Source organism: Ciona robusta, chromosome 11 (genome assembly GCF_009617815.1).
Source record: "Ciona robusta chromosome 11, ASM961781v2".
Lineage (NCBI taxonomy): Eukaryota > Metazoa > Chordata > Ascidiacea > Phlebobranchia > Cionidae > Ciona > Ciona robusta.
In genome coordinates, this window is record NC_143245.1 from 1358307 (window position 1) to 1376741 (window position 18435).

General features: G+C 37.4%; 1 protein-coding gene across 1 annotated transcript in view; it reads left to right on the plus strand.

The window, feature by feature from the left end:
• Nucleotides 1-18435, plus strand: part of LOC149727657 (uncharacterized) — a 33649-nt gene that overhangs the window by 5536 nt on the left and 9678 nt on the right. Inside the window, exons 4-14 of the mRNA XM_089887741.1 lie at nt 1926-2088; nt 4465-4552; nt 5232-5466; nt 5912-6081; nt 6609-6789; nt 8101-8239; nt 9787-9960; nt 10515-10713; nt 13203-13361; nt 15401-15516; nt 18189-18374. Of these exons, the coding sequence (XP_089743867.1) occupies nt 1926-2088; nt 4465-4552; nt 5232-5466; nt 5912-6081; nt 6609-6789; nt 8101-8239; nt 9787-9960; nt 10515-10713; nt 13203-13361; nt 15401-15516; nt 18189-18374 (1810 nt within the window). The remainder of the gene's footprint in view (nt 1-1925; nt 2089-4464; nt 4553-5231; nt 5467-5911; nt 6082-6608; nt 6790-8100; nt 8240-9786; nt 9961-10514; nt 10714-13202; nt 13362-15400; nt 15517-18188; nt 18375-18435) is intronic.

Here is an 18435-nt window from a genome sequence, read left to right on the forward strand (position 1 = left end):
TATGGGTCCGGGCTTAATCCTCTAGATATTTATAAATGTTATTGATAAAAATAAACTGGTATTCGCCGCCAGCAGCTTTGGGCTAGTTTGGCCCCGTAATTATAATGTAGGCACCGAAGCGTTGCGGACACAATACGGGTTTATCGCTTATTTTTGAAGCGAACAGACGAAAACTTATGGAACAAATCCTTATTAAGTAATCGCATCAATGAGGTACAATGAACAGACTGCTTAGATTATCCGTGGTCTCTGTACTTATCATACAGTACCAAACATTCTAAATAAGCCTAGATTTTTACCTGTTTGTAACGAATCGGTAAACTCCGTCGCCGACTCCTGGTTAGAACCTTTTAAACATTGGTTCAATTACGTAAATATTGATCGGTCTTGATGACGCAGTGAAGACATATTAATTTGAACAACAAAACAATATCAATTTTTGGTCGTAAAAAAAACATATTTTGTAAATTTTACTTTTTAAACTGCAGCAGTCCCGCCTTTTACTCGCAAAGTTCTCCCGTGTGGTACGACAACAAATTGTTAATACCTAGAATCACAATTAGGTTAAACATACACGATTTAACTTTTTAATGCGGCTTACAATAACATGTATGTGATACGAAGACTCTGTAAGACACGTAAACTGCTACACAAGCATGTGAGTTTGGTCGCCTCTGTGTACTCGTGTTATGCATGAACTTCATGCAGGATTGCAATTCAGTGAGAAACAAACAAACTTTCCCACAACCTCTTCCGGGCCGAGGCCAAGCAACACTCGTGACGTGTACGTGATCGATGGAGCATTTGTAGTGAGAGCAAACTTAACCTGAGTTTCTGGAGCAGAAATTTAAAACCATTTAAATCGAACCTTTTACCATTCCCGCTACATTCAGATTTAAAGCGGAATTTATGTGCAATTACCGTTGGTTTGCTGAAAAGAAAAATTATGGTCAATTTGAAATTAACTATGTTTACTGAGATTAACGTTCTAACATATAATTGATGCTGTGTGTGTAATTGAAGGTGTTATTTTGTCATTACATCGCGTTTAAGTGATTTATAATCACGTTATCAGTCTTACATTCCATGCGAAGCTGTTTATTCCGGTTTGGACAGCTTTTAAGGATCACTGTGCCCTATTTAAGGTATAGTTTCGACGGCGCACCCTTATATCGTTATGTAAAAAGCGTGAAAAATTATTTCAAGTATGATTTATCGCAACCTTTTGAACCCGATTACGATATTATTAGTATTCGCTCCTGAGGTACGAACATGAATTTGCGATTCGTTAAATTTGTTTCTATAATTGACGTTTTGTCATTGGGAACGTAGTATTTCAAACGGTCTAAAGAATCTAGCCGTTCGACCCGTTTCGAAGTGATAAAGATCTATTGACTGCAGAAGGTTCGTTCGGGCAGCAAGTGGCGTGCAAGGCGATTTATTCAGCTTGTGAGTTGACCGAGCTAGGACGATTACTTTGAACAGTAAATTCCAACATGTGAGCCGCCTGATCAGATTACTCGTTGTATTCCAGCGGCTTACAGTGATATATAGTAATGTGGTGTAAGATGGATACCGCTGCCACTCACTAGTCCATATATTTAACAATCCTATATATGGGATATAACGTACTAACGATAATGTGTACCAATTAACAACGATATGTTAGCGTCCTAAGGATACGGTTATTTAATTCTGTAAATATTATTTGTTTACTACCAAACGATGCGATAAAAGAGAATGAAAACACAAGCCATCTTATCTAACCTACTATAGCATAAGCAGTGTTTAGTTTTACCTGTATAGATTCCACACCTTTGATATTTTTTCAGGTTTTGTTTTAATGAAAATATGAGAGAAAAGTAACAAGAACCATCTGACCCCAACCTACAATATTTAAATCTATATTTCATGTTCTCTTTCAGATTGGCAGTGCACATCGGGTTCGACAACAACGTTATAGAATACTGGGCAAACTGTAGTCACGTGACGGTCGTTCCGGTTCGTCGCAACCGTACGTCATCTGGTATCCAGTTCAAACGTTTTCGGCTTTTAGACCACGGGGATATCGTGAAAGTGCCGGTTAAAGTAAGTTTATATTAGTAGAGTTAAACTTGTGCGGGGTTTAGGTTTTCTGCAATGTTAGGTTAGGGATACGTGGTAACTCTAAAAGGAACAATGTAAATAAATGAATGCAACTTATTTATCCTCGCGTGGCGGGGCAACGATAACCGTTATACCATGGTTGTGCTATTTCATACACCTTGTGCCCGCTTACTAATTATCACATAAACACAAAATGCTTCTTTCTTGGTCTATAAATTTATTTTTAAAGCCCAATATTCGATATCATGATACACACTGCGACAATCGTTGGCACAGACGAGTACTGTGGGGTAAGATGGATACCGTAGCGCACAATTATTTTCCCATATTCCCTAATCGTGTTTTAACAATTAAGAACGTTTTTTTAGAGTCGCGAGAATAACGGTTATATTATTCTGTGAATATTCTTTGTTCACTACCAAATAATACGAAAAAATAGAAAAAACATGGACCATCTTACCCCAACCAACTACATACTTGTATTTCACCGAATAATTACTTTAAAACAAAATTTACATTAGTTCTTACAAATAAAATAATACCTTTTCTCTAAAACATATGGTAGGGTGGGGTAAGATGGGACACCTTTTTATTTAATTTTCCCGTCCCATTTGGTAGTAAACAAAAGACACTCAAAAAATTATAAATTGTTTAAAACACGATCAGGATATTTGGATATTATGTGCTAAATGTGTCCCTTCTTCCCCCGCCCTACTATATAAAATGTTTAAAACACATTTTAAAAGTGATACACGTAAAACAGTAGTCTTTCTGTGCCTTCATGTGGTTTGCCTTTGTAAATACAGGCAGGTCATGCCCTTGCAAAGTTATATTACCGACTTAAACCCTAAACCTGTCAATATCATTCATATTAATGTGAAAATGTCGTGCCAATGCATTTGTTGGTATTGCAAGCAAATGGTTGTATTCTATAAACTACCCAGCGGTTATGAACGCATAATAGTGTGTAACAATGAATAACTGTGTGTAACAATGAAACGATGACGTTTATATTTATTCGACTTGTTTATGCCAGAATTACCAAGTTATGTCATGGCTGGATTCTGATTAATCCACGCTGACTAGCACGCCCTAGAGCGCATAGGTTTTAAACAACAGTCCCCTATCTGTTACAGCCAACCAGAGGCAAGTATATGTAATCAGCCGGTTCAAAAATGTCAATTAGCAAAACCAAGTAATTTTGTCCACTCCTCAAATAATACATGCTTTGTTAAAAGACCTTCGCGCCCAACATCGTTGTTAATGAGAAAATACTCGCGATAATAAAGAGCGCTTAGATTAAGGATTACACATGTGTGATTTGTGTATACGTTTGTGGTTTGCGCCAATATTAAACCCACTTTCTCACACTGTACATTTATATCATTACGTAAACTGGCCTATGGTTAACAACAATGGTTCTGAATCAAATTAGCCAATAAACTATTCCATCATTTTAGCATACGTAATTATGCTCAAATAATATAATTAAAAAAGGTATAGTGAGGGAGGGGAAGATGGGACATCATTTCACTCTATATTTTCTCGCTCCATTTGATGTTTACAAAGAAAGTTCAAAAAATTATAAAACCTTATCCTCACAACTCTCATAGACTGTTGGTAATTGTTTAAAACACAATTCGGATATTTGAATATAATGTATAGCCGCTAAAAATGATAGAAAACGGCTGGGTTAGATGGTTGAATCCAGCAACCCGCCCAATGAAATGTATTGTTCACCAACTAAGAGATATAAATACATAAGGTGTTAAAATTAATTCATCACTTTGGCAATTCGTGGCGTTTTTATCTTTTCCAAGTTGAACTTATAAGCCATCAAAATTATGTGGTGATGGGGAAGTAATGGGGCGCGGTAGGTAAATCTTTAACCGATGAATTTTATCTTTGTAAAGCGATTAGATTATGGTGTACTTTCAGTTTAAAAAAACTAGCAGCAGAAACCACAAATTTGAAAATGAACCGCAAATTTATGAAGCACATTACGAAAGATGATAAAATATTGCAGTACTACAGCATGCCACACAAGTATTAGACCAAAGGCGTGCGTGAACCCTTTAACCAATTGGAGCATCGAGGTGCTAGGCTATTAATTATGCGGTTCGTTATTACCCCCTGGAATGTTAAGTACTGTTATGGGTATAGCGGCGAAAAGTAGCGAAGTTTTGCCCGCTCTGCTGGGGCGGATCGTTTTTCCACGCGGGGTAACTTTAATCTTTTTGGCGCTTTGGTTCTTAGATCTGTGCGCCCACCTGCGCGTGTATGCATAGCACTAATCTAATTAACTCTGCGCGCCTCCGTTGATCTCAATTTAGCTTAACTTTCATTTGCTATTTTCAGGTGGCCTTTCGAACCGTTGTGGTAACTGACGGCCAGAAAGAATCTCTCCCGAAACAATGTCTTTCTCATTCACCTTCCACAGCTGCAGGTTTGTGTGGAGTATTGAAACGCTAGAACAAACACAGCTAAAACAATTTATCGAAACGTGTTGACTATGTTGTGCATGTCGGGCAGTAATTCGTCAATGATATGCTGGTCAGCTGTTTACTATTACCGCTCAAATAATTACAAATGCAAACACACCAGCCTGCTTACATAACACTAACTTTATTTATCTCTTTGAAACCGGTAATGGGGGCAGTAGATAGGCTAAGATGATTTTGTTTTCATTAATTCATTCCCCTTTATCGTCCTATTTGATGGTCAAAAACACACAAAATTATATATCCGTATCCTCACTGAAAGTCTCAAGGTCACTCAGTTCAAAAGGATGTTGACACCAGTAGCACATAATTGTAATGAATCAAAAACCCCACAAAGCTTAGGTTATATACTCATAAAATAAAACATGGAAAACATATATACAAAAAACAATGGGGACAAAGTTAAGTAGTTTAAAGGGGACACAAACATACAACTTAAAGGGGACAACATATATACAGCTTTTTATAGGGGACAACAAAATGGTTTTAGAAGTAATGAGAGATTAACACTCACGACTCTGAAAAAGCGTTGTTAATTGTTAAAAACAGGATAAGAAAATACGAAATAATATGTGCTAACGGTATCGGTCTTACCCCACAGTAATATGCACTAATTCAATGTAGGAGCTTGTCCTGGAGGCCGAGTGTTTATGAGCTGTGGACCAAGTTGCGAACAGACTTGTGAGAATCGTTTCAGTCCTTACCATGCATGTGTGAAGTCCTGTGTTAGCGGATGTCATTGCTCAGTAGGCAAAGTATTAAATGATGATCAGTGCGTGCCCATTGAAGAATGCCCGTGCTCAATTGGATCGGTATTTTACAGAGCGGGAGCAAAAATGACGATAAACAATCAACTGTGGTAAGTTTTAGTGTGGGACTTTTATATCTGTTCGTTCTATAAACTTTTCGTAGAATTTTATTTTACTGTTAAATAATATGATTCCTGTTTTAAATTGTGTAATGTGAGCAGAGACGCTTTTCCTTCTTTACGCAATTAGTTGCTTTGACTTTTGAAGCTAGGAATATATTTTATATGCTATGTGTCTACCGCTATTTAATTCACAGTCAATATGATCCCAAAGCACTGCTAACTTATTCTGTTATGCTTTACATATTAAAGTAACGGCCAAACAACATCAACTGTATATTCCCACAGCTATGTACCTATCTGTTTTCAACTATTTAAAATAGGTTTGGCTTTCCTACTACTTCATAACTCACTTATAACACCACTTCATAACGCCTGTCAGATTTGGTTCACCTCATTCATACCTAACATGTTAATCCTCATGTTCACCTTGTAGCACATGCGTGTCGGGGAAATGGGATTGCTTCGCCCTGGCCAGCCTTAACCGCTTACCAGAGGACAGGGAAGTGAGACTTGGTCATAGCACGAACCTCACATGTTCGGTATCTGGTAATCCATTGCCTAAGATATTGTGGGTAGCACCGGTGGGGGCTCGCTACAGAGTAGGTAAGTTTCAACTTATAATACACCGTGACTAAGCATAGTCAGTGGTCTATACTTGATTGGGATACTGTTTGTAAATACTGAGCGAGTAATAATATTTAACTGTCATAAATTCCTATTTGAATAAGAGAATGATAATGCCATTTAGACAAAATGTATATAGTACAGTGAGGGAAAATGAGACTTCTTTTGATTCTACATTTTCATCTCATTTGATAGTAAGCAAAGAACACTCAAAGAATTATAAAACTGTTTCCTCTCGACTCCCATAGACCATTGTTAATTGTATATAACACAATCAGAATATTGCTATATTAAAGGTGTCCCGTCTTCCCCAACCCTATTGTATCTTACAAGATACAGTTTGTTGGGTAAAATTTTGTCGGTAACGCATTTCGTAGTATTTTCATGAGCATATGATTCGAGCCAAACTAACGGAATTTATCACCATTATTATTTATCCGGTGCTAACTCTTCGTAGCACTTTATTTCAAATGTCTATAATATTCAATTTACGTAATAATTAACAGTTAACCGAAACGGAAACCGAGTTTCGAGAATGTTCCTTGATAACGTGACGGCTCACGAAGCTGGAACTTACACGTGCCAAGCCTCGCGTTCTGATTGGTCGGCCAACGTCTCAGCGGTCGTCGAAGTGACGTCACGGCCTGTGATTACGTCATTGCCCAGCACTGTGAAAGTCATGCTTGGGTGAGTTGTGATGATCTTAATTTGTTGCCGTTTCGGGATTTTGTGCAGTGACCGTGTTTTGCGTGATAACATGAATTGTAATTTAAAACTGCTCGCTAAATATTGGTCGTATTGCCTACCACTCCACTTCACCCGTTTAAGTCACCGTAAATAAGGATAAACTATCGGAGACGGAACCACGGAAGTCTAAACTTGATTAACCTACAACACATGGACTTGAGTTAAAGACAGACGTTTCCTATATACGAATGTTTGCATCGGTCTTGATTACGTCACAGGCTACGTCATGCGCCAACAGCGTCAGTCAGCAAATGCGGTTTCACACGACAGACGTGCGGGTTATAGCTGCTGATAAACAGTCTTGTTATTCACAGCTTAAATCCCCAATTCTCCTCTTGTGTTTATTCCACTTGATAAAATCAATCACTTTTCCCAGCAATCGTCATTATGATGTTCAATCATAATCTATACACAACTTCACCGCTCTGACGTTATTTAACAATCTATAGATCGTTATTCCGTCGATATTTTACCAACACCGGATGAAGTAATAAACCGACCCAGTGTTCTTCGTCGTGTAGGCAACGGAGTACCGATGTAGCGACTATTTCGTTGTAAATTTATTAGACAACATAAAGTTTTAAACTTATTTTCTTGGTAATGTTTTCGAAACATTGTCCAAATGTTTCCCCTTTAAAACCAAACGTAAAAAGCTTGGGTGAAATTTTAATTCTGTTTTGTTTGAAAAGCCTGGGAGCCAGTGCGCCACAGATTTTATCCGTAAGCCGTTTTACCACAATTTCTACATAGTTAGCTAGAATAACGTTGTTCCAATTAAAACAAACCGCCAAGAGATTTATTGTTGCGCACGTCTAATATCCCGTATACGTTGGGGTTTGCATTGTTTTGTGCTAAAATAGAATGCTAAATATTGCAAATAATCTAAAATTGAACAACACTAAATATTTGTTTGGTCACAAAACCTATATAGAATAAAATGTCAATGGTAAAGACACTAATACCGGTAATTGCTCCAACCAAGTGGTCGACAATGGGTAGTCCAAACTGTCAGCAATACACTGAAAAATTACGAGTATATAATCGGCAATTATACCTAAATCATTAGCTGGCACGATGTGTGTAAAACAAAACGCCCGTTATTATCGTTGCCCCACCACTTTGGGATAAGCGAGTTGCATTTATTCCTCATTACCCCTTGTCACTCTAGTTTCAGTTTTTGTCTTTCAGCTTTAACCATCTTACCACAATTTTAACCCTTTTACCCCACAGTTTAACCATCTTACCCCACAGGAGCCCAATAGCATCAGTAGATTGCGTCATATCCGCTATGCCACCAGCCAAAGCAGCTTGGATGAAGGGAACCGGGAATCCTTCAAACTCAAGATTCGACACAGTGGCACCTGGTGTATTTCGCCTTACACTTGTTAATGTAAGTTATCGTCTGCCCTACTACATAATATATTAAGTTACTAATATATAATTTTTCTTGTATCTATAATGTTCGTATTTTTGTTTTTAAAATGTTTGCAATTATATATATGAATTTTTTGTATTTTTTAATCTAATATAAACAGTTCTGGACGAAGCCATATTAATTCTTTTTAATACAGGGCGGGGTATTATAAGATTTTTTGCGTCAAACAACTTTTATGTTGTTTGTTTTTGTATTATATTAAACGTGAATATGTAGTGAATTTATGCGCATTTGGCGTTTTCTGGTGTAATTCGTGGAAATAATCTATATTATAAATCTGCTTTTGCTTAAACACTACGATATTTATTTTATGGGCTATAATAGTAAACCATGTTTATCGAATAATATAAAAGCATTAGTTACATATTATATTAACAAACAAGAGGAAAATATTTTGGAAAAATCTGCATTTTTGAATTTTGTTTCAAGTGACGTAACTAGCCATATGACGTCATTTCGAAATAATGGACTCTATTGACTTATAAACATCATATTGCGTTCTTCGGAAAACTTGGGTTTACGAAAAATCCTGATTTCCGTTGAACTCTGAGATAAAACCGCTGTTCCGAGAAACAGACGAGGCGTTTTCCGCTTAACGGTGAAATAAGTTTATTAGACGCGAAATTTACATTTTTAGATGACCTAACCAGTCTATTACAATAGGACTTTTGTATAGAGTTAGTAAACCACTACAGAGTGTCTTTGTCTGGTTATTTGTTTTGGCAATTTCCTTTCAACTCCAATCTGACTTTGTGCTTTCGCCAAATGCGAATAATTTTGGTTTTTGTTTCGTTTTCACGGGTCATGTTAGATGTTTGCCTCGTACTTTTAACCGGGTGCATATCTACCGAAACCTCCGTTCTGATTTGTAAACCTTAACCCGTGTCGTATTTAAACGACGTTTGCTTCAACGAGCCGTTCATGAAGTTATCTGTCGCATCGTTAAATAAGTCAAGGGTCTGACCTTGAATCTGCAGTTTGTGAACCGCTATAACTTTGCCAAATAGTTTTGGGAAAATACTTTATTATTTTGTTGGTTTAAAAACAAATTAACGTAAAAAAAACACTTTTGCACTTTCGCTGGTATGTTCGCGGCACACAGTTTAAAAGCCTAATCGGTATCCGGCCCCGTACAAAACCTAAAAGTCCACGCCCCTAATAGGATTTTATAACAAATTTCAAAGAATAATTACGAATTTACATTAATAAAATTCTACCTTTTACGTTCAGTATTGATAAAGTAATTAACAATCATATCGACTTGAAGAACTAAGATCCCTTGCTCTAACATACAGTAGGATGGGGGGAGATGGGACACTTTTTAACTCTTTTCTCGTCCCATTTAGTAGTAAACAAAGAACATTTAAATAAATATGAAACTATGTCCTCACGACTTTCATAGACCGTTGTTAGTTGTTTAAAACACGATCGGGATATCTGGATATTATGTGCTAAAGGTGTCCCGTCTTCCCCTGCTCTAACATATACACATGTACCACCAGGTAAAACGTAGTGATGCCGGCAAGTACAGATGTCTTGGGCTTAACAAAGTTGGTTACACCTCTAAGACAGTGATAATACTTGTTACATTGCCTGAACCAAACAGAATGGCTTTTCTTAAACCACCTCGGGATAAATACGTCAAAGCTGGGCAAACCGCAGTGTTTCCGTGCAAGGTAAGAAGTGTTGCCGAATGCAAAATGTTTTACTAAAAAAAACTAAATTACCAAATTGGGATGAAATGGTTTGTTTTTCATTTTATTTTATTGTCTTATTTGGTACCAACCAACGGAGACTTACAGAATTATATAAACAAAGACCCGCGACTCCAAAAGAACGTTATTAGTTGTTAAAACATGATTAGGAAATGTGGGATTTTATTTGCTAACTGTATTCCATCTTACCCCACAGTTCTATAGAGCAAAATGTTTAAATAACCCCAACCTTGCACTCCGTACTAAGATGTATTTGCTTTTTATTAAAATCTATTAAAATTGAAGCAACAAAATTCCATCTGTTTATTAACGAAAGATTCCACCCCTATGTATTTACATTTAGATCTGTTAAGTCTTTAAACAAAGATTGTGTAAAAAATATCAAAATATATCACATAAACATCACATAATCTAGTTACAATGATTTAAGGTTAAATATCCGGGTAAAGACTGAGTACAAAAATCTTTACTATTCTTAACGTATTTAAGTGTTTTAATGGTTGACATGCATGCAGGCTATTAACCATTCAAGTGTGACGAACATCACGTGGTTAAAAGATGGAAAACCTCTTCGTCTTGAAAGGAATCGTATCATACAACGTAGGCAGAGGTTGGTTGTAAGAAGATCGTCCAAGTCAGACACCGGGGTATACACTTGTAGAATTACGGTAGAGGATGAGACAATCCAAGCAAAAGCGAGGCTTATGCTCAAAGGTGGGGAATGCTGGATTTGTATTTATCAGTCTGCGTTCGTCCGCACTTTTGATTGATTGGTAAAAAACAGAGTTTATCGACTACTGTTTACTGTTTTGTGGGCAAGTTGTGTCGGTTTGCTATGACTGGTAGTATAGGAACTTGGGTGGTTTGGTCAAATACATGGCGCACATGTTTCCTGGCTTATCAGCGTGAACCCAAAATTGCGATTCATCACTTCGTGCTCGCCCATTGTGTATTCTACGCTGTCTACTTGTGTGGTATGACGGGTGGAAAATCGGCATTACGACGGAAGAGTTCATTCTATTCCTCCCCCGTATGAACTGTCACGTAGTATATAGGTTTTTATAGGATATCGGAACCGGTTCCAAGCGGTTTAAACTGGCTTGCGGTAGTAAGCGGCTCAATTAAAAATAACGACGAGAATCTTGACAGCCAGCCGTAAACAAAAGCCCCGCCACCTACGTGGCTGACGGAACAATGGATGTATTATGACGTTGAAAGTGGCATATGCAGAAGTGAACTGACTCACTATAGTATCGTCCGGTGCACCTGGCCAGATGGTGACGTAGTTATTGATGCCGCGCGTGTCTTGGGTGTATTACGTCACGCTAAACGGGTCTCACCCCGAAACCGTGACATTGTTATTACAGGTTCGGGGTTCGTGGTAATCCTTGTTGCAACAAGTCAAATCTGCCATGTTAGCATCAAACAGCGTGTCGTGGGCGCGTGGGGGATATATCTATAAATAACGTGACGCATTCTATATCCGATCTTTAAATACGTTTCCTGTATCGGACCCTAGAGTTGTCGGATTAGAAAATCAACGCTGCGGGGAGGGGGTAAAAAGTCTAGCTTAACCCAGGGGGAGGGTGGTGGGGGATAAAGTTCATCTGTCGACTTTTATTCCTGTGATGTCACAGAGTGTTTGCACAAACGTTCTTTCAAAGCCGCGAGGTCAGGTTACGATATCTTGACGTCATTTTCCCGCTCGATAAACTATGCTTACGTCACCTGGTACGTCATGCATCATCGCATTTAGTGAGATAAGCCGACATTGGGCGTTCGAACACCTTTCTCTTCTGCTCGTGCGTTCACCCTTCGCTATTATACACACGCCCCCTTTATACAGAGAGCTTCGAACCGACGACCTGAATGGTTTCAATTTCATAGCGTTCGTAAAACGTCCGGATTTGCAACCTGATGATGATAAATTACAACTTTTAAATATTATTGCGGATTATTTTCGATTTTTATACTGGCGCCTAAGATTTGCATAATTTGACTTTACGATACGTGTATAAACAAGCAATTACGGTTTGACATTTACGCAGTTTTAAACGGAACTTGTTGGATTTTTACTTGTACGGCTCTAAAGTGGCGTTGTTGACTATCAAAAACACGTTTATAAAATATTCGACATTCTCCAACCATCTTACCCCACAGTAATGTACATGAATAAAGTTATATTTCATAATTTTCAAAGTTTTAAACAAAATTTAAATCGATTATTACTGCTTAAACACCGTATGGATTTCGCCGAACAAAAGGTTTAAAAACTTTTACCTAATATATCTTGGGTAAAATAACAGACAGCGTGTAAGCAGACGCCATGCTTCTGATGTCTGTTTTGACTTTGTTTTCATAACAAATGTGAACGATTTTTATGAACGAGTTGGGTCTTACCATTACATGTAAATTACACCATACCTTTTATACTAAGTCCAAATTATAATTTCTGGTAGCAATAAAACCAGATCTATCTAAGCATTAACTTGATCAAAAATTACCAACGAAACGAAATTCAGGAATTTTCTAATTAAATTCCGAAAATAGTTTGGTTGCTATGACGTCATTTTACAACGTAACTTCGCTAACCTAACAGTATCCATGACCCTGCTACCATTGTAGATGTATATGTATCTTAGGGTAATAAGACGCAGATCGATAATTGCTTAAACCAAGTGGTCACTACTGGGCTAGCTGTTTAATTTATCAGCCATACATCAAAAGTTAAACAATTAGAAATTACCAAAAACAATCACCTACAAAGTTACATACGTGGCAACACGTAAGCAGGCACGAAGTGAATAAAACAGAACACCCGTGTTATAACAACTATCGTTATCTCGCGAGGCGAGAAGAAATATAAGGGAATAATTTTAATAAAAAAAATCGGGTAAAAACCCGTTCAAAAAAATATAGAATAATATAGTATGATGGGGGAAGATGGGACACCTTTTCAATCTATTTTCTCCTCTAATTTGGTAGTAAACAAACATTTAACGATTTTTTTTATAAAACTTTATCCTCACGGCTCCTATAGACCGTTGTTAATTGTTTAAAACACGATCAGGATATTTAGTTATTATGTGTCAAAGGTGTCCCATCTTCCCCCACCCTACTATATTATGTGCTATCGGTATCCATCTTACACCAAAGGTACTCTGTATGAAAATACAAACCTTTAAAAGCATCATATTCCTCAGGTCGAATGCTCCCCTGGTCTACATGGTCATCCTGCAGCGCATCATGTGGCAGCGGACGTATGACGAAAAGTAGAACCTGTACGGGTGTTCCCCCAAACCGAAAAACCTGTCACGGAAAGTTCGTGATTTCGAAACGATGCAACACGAAGGTTTGTCCAGGTATATATTGCTCGGTTATAAACAAGATACAACAGTTTCATTGTAAAGATTTAATACTTATATAGACAATATCTATAACATAAAAAATGGGGAAGATGGGACACCTTCAGCTCATGATATCCAAATATCCTAATCGTGGTTTAAACAATTAACAACAGTCTGTGAAAGTGTGAGAATACGGTTATATAATTCTTTCAATGTTTTTTGTTTACTCTAAATTGGACGAGAAAATAGAATAAAAAGGTGTCCCATCTTCCACCAACCTACTATATAAGCTATTCAAATTATTTTTTGTTGCTGTTGTTTGTGACGCACACAAACATTCACCAAGAACTAGTGGTCTGATATATAAAACATGAACGCAGGTTTTTAAAGCAGTGTTTGTCCCAACTTGTGGTTAATACAACTTTTGCGAAGTTTCTCTGTTTGGCATTGAAGGAATAGTTGTAACTTACTTATCCTCATGTGCCGGGGCAACGACAGTCGCTATAACACGGGTGTTCTGATTCATACACCTTCTGCCCGCTTGCGTGTTATATGTAACTTTGTGGGTGATTGTTTTTTGAATTATTGTTATTGCATGTCCAAGCATTTGGACAACCCATAAAAGACGACTAGGTAGAAGCAAATGCCGTTAAAAACAATTATTACCCACAATGTAATTAACTTGGTATAACTCGTAAGCTGGCAAGGATGCATTAACACTCGTGTTATAACGACTGTTGTTTTCCGGCAAGGCGACGATAAAGTAAGTTACATCTATTCATTTAGTTGTATTCAAGTGTCATGTCCAGGGACACATATGCTCCCAATATTAGCAGCAGCGAGCCTCGAAACCGCATTCTCGGGGCTAAAGCTCTGCGCCACTGCTGTTATTATACATCAACATACGGCTAAAACTTCGTATCGGCCACGTACTTACGCGTACTATCATATATTTATGAGGGGGAAAAGATAAGACACCTTTAGCATATAATATCTAAGAGAAGTATTCTAATCGTGTTTTAAACAATTAACAAAGGTCTATGGAGTCGTCAGGATATGTTTTTATAGTTCTTTTAAGGGGCTTTCTTTAATACCAAATGGGTCAAGAAAATAGTATAAATACGTGTTCCATCTTCCCACACCCTACTATATCACGAAACCGCTCGGGTTTTTTGAGTCAAAATACCTAAAATTTATTGCCTGCCTTATCGTTGGTATTCTGGCAGAAACCATTGTTGCGAGTTGTTATCATTTCGTGGCAAGTAATACGTCTGTCATACCAGTCACATTGTCACCACTGAAATAACATAAACTTGATTTAATGTAAGCAATCCACAAACTGACATCTGACTATCAGGAAGCTTATCTGTAGACACAAACATGCCCATGCTTCATTTATTTTCCATTCTTCTTAATTACTCTCAGTTAAACACTTCAATCTTATGTCAGTTTATCAGCCAGTCGTGTAAAATATACAAGTTAGGGCTACATTTTATCAGTTCAAATACAACATCGTCCGTCAGTGTATATATGGACATTGCTATTCTAGTCGACACTTTAGCTGTATTCAAGCAAAACGTGTTTTATGCGAAATACAACTATATCTATTACATTCATAATCTTAAACTGCATGCATGTTCCTTTGAGACAGTTCATTTTCATTCTATTCCATTATCCCATGAATGAACGAATGAATGAAAGAATAAAGGAGCATTATAGTAGGGTGGGGGAAGATAGGACACCTTTAGCACATAATATCTAAATATCCTGATCGTGTTTTAAACAATTAACAACGGTTAATGGGAGTCATGGGCATTTAGTTTAATAATTTCTTGAATGTTCTTTGTTTACTACTAAACGGGGCGAGAAAATAGAGGTAAAGGTGTCCCATCTTCCCCCACCCTACTATATGTTTCATTCACGTTATGCTCGCTTACAAGTTACTGTGTATGTAACTTTGTGGGTGATTGTATTTCCATTCATTATAACGTATGACCGACAATTTAAACAACCTATAAATGAACATTATGTTTAATTATTATATTTCATTCCAGGAATATGCTCCAGTTATGGAGATCCACATTACACAACATTTGATGGGAGATCATTCAACTTTCAAGGCGACTGTGGATACATACTTGCACAAGACATCGGAGGAAACGATTTTAAGGTAGAGGAACTATTGGTTTTATATTGTTAACAGTCGGGTAAAAATACTGTGTTTTTTCCATCAAATTTCTTTTTTTTTTCCAAAGGCAAAAATGTTTCTTTCGGAAAGATTTTAAAGTAGAAATAGGTACAGTTTGATCTTCTTAACAAATACCCTTTTTGCATGGTAAAAAGTTAATGCGAATAACGATCCGCATTAACTCGTCATACAGTAGAGTGGGGGAAGATAAGACACCTTTAACATCTAATTTCCAAATAGCCTGATCGTGTTTTAAACAATTAACAACGATCTGTGGAAGTCGTGAAGATACGGTTTTATAATTCTTTGAATGCTCTTTGTTTTCTACCAAATGAAAAGAGAAAACTAAACGAAACTGTGTCCCATCTTCCCCCACCCTACTATATGATAACTCGCTAACCGCGTTATTTTGCATGGTCATTGGTTTATGCGCGTATCAACATTGAGTTAGCCTATTTTAGCGTAATTTTGTTAAATGTAGTTTATAAAATAAGTTCTGATACTTTATGGTGCTATTACGAACTAAAAACTGTAAAAAATAAAGTTTCCAATACATGGTAACTCACACAATGCATACTAAGCCACCTTACATGGCTATAGCTATGTGTTCTTCAACCTTTTTAGGGTTGGTGAACCCCTAGAGTTGATGCGACGAATTTATGCACCCCTGATTGCTTTAACGTAAAACTAATGACGTTTTGCAATTACCAATGAACCAAGATATAGAATTCGTATAAAAAAATGTAGGAAAATGTTCAAAATTTAATATTATTGCTAAAAGTTGTTGAAGTTTGTGATGCACCCTTGTATACCCATTTGCATTGGCGTGCACACCGGTTGAAGAGCATTGGGCTATAGCAAACCCGTGTTATACGTCATGGCAGCAAGCTAATCACAAATAATGATTTCGACTTATCCCCTACAAGTAATGGCGCCCAAAATTTTCTGAATACTTCGAAACCTTAAGCGCCCACGTACGTAGACAGACAGTGGCTGAGAAACTTGCGGGCAATAAGTTGGTAGGCTAAGGCGTTCGAACCTGACCGCTAAAATTAAGCAGACGCTGATGAAGAATGATAATAAACGGATTAGGGCAGAGCATGTTTAAGTGCTTGACGTTCAAGTTGGTGTTTCAGTTGATCCCGGCGTTTAAGAAGCGCTGTCCCCTCTGACTTACCGCAGATAAAGATGCCGAGTTAGATTTCACCACGAACGAGTATTCGCAATTTGCATCCCCTTTCAAGTTCATGAGCAGTGTTTCACAATATTTTTAGTAGACCGGTGGTTCGAAATCTGTTTTTACGGGACAATATTTTTAATATGGTGGTAGGGTGAACAAAGATAAGACACATTTTTATTTTATTTTCTCGTTTCAATTGGTAGTAAACGAAGAACATTAAAAGAATTATAAAACCGTATCCTCACAACTCCCATAGGCCGTTGCTAATTGTTTAAAACACAATCAGGATATTTGGATATTATGTGCTAAAGGTGTTCCATCTCCCCCCATCCTACTATAAAATATTTGTGTACAAGACCGCGTTTCACATTCTTTTTGGTAGAAAGAGTGTTTCCCGACCCCGTTATACGAGAACAGTGTCTCCAGGCTTTTTTTTCTGTGGGCAGAATTGCCATGCCCGTTATCAATAGCGATAAATATTTCGTTTTGAAAACCACTCAATGTCAATACCGTCTACCGGCAAGCGAGCATTAAAACCCAAAGCTTAAACAGATTTTCCACCGAGTTTTGTCATTACGAAGACGTTGCGCAACATATAGTAGGGTGGGGGAAGATGGGGCATTTTTATTCGATTTTATCGTCTTATTTGGTATTAAACAAAGAACATTGAAAGAATTGTAAAACCGTATCTGCACGGATCCAATATACCGTTGTTAGTTGTTTAAAATGCACTAAGGTATTTTAATATAATGTGCCGAAGGTGTCTCATTTTCCCCACCCTACCATATAGTTTCTCTTTTTGACTCAAATATTCACTTACTGCCATGTATACTTTTAAACCAAGTAGTTGTGAAACACTGCTTTAAATGACAGCTACGTCACCAATCTTACCCAGTTAAACGTGTATTCTATTTATTTGTTTATCTCACTTAATTCTTCCTACCCGTATAAATCCAACAATTGGTGCCATTGACTGACTTAAACAGTTTGGTAAATTAGACTTCGATTTGCTTTATCATACAACGATTAGCATCATTTTATAAACATGACATATATGAGTAAATTAGTCAAGATCAAAACGAACGCAAAATGATGTCAGCTTCTGAAATAGAACGCATCTCGCTCTACATCTAGAAAACTATTCTAACGCTTGCGCTTAATCCATTTTAAACGTAAGTCCTAATGTTGCTTTTAAACATTTGCACTCCCCATTTTTGTTGCTAGTTATAATAAGACTATAAATATAACATTTTAGTATGGTCCATATTTTAAGGCACGCTATGGGGCCTGGTATGTAGGTCAAAGATGGCACATTACCCCGACATCCAGGGTGCCACCGGTAAAGTCTCATTAGTTGAAGCCAAGGAATGGCGGCAAAGGTTTTGTTCGTAACGGGTGGGCGATATTCCCAAACTCTTTACAATGGCGAAATCTAATGAATTGTAAAGCTCAATAATCGGATTTTACATTTCAGATCGTCCAATATAACGTTGGGTGTGGTTCGAGACTCAGTTGCGTCAGGAAGATCACTGCAGTTCTTGCTTTTCCTCGGCTATCTGCTGTAGTAGACCTTGGTAGAGACAACGAGGTGGTCACAGTTAATGGGGTGCAAGTTCGTTTGCCATATTATTCCACGAACGGAATGTTATCCGTGGATAATGTAAGTGAATATAACTTTATTTATAACAGAAAATTTTAGTTGCGATAGAACAGAGTATGGA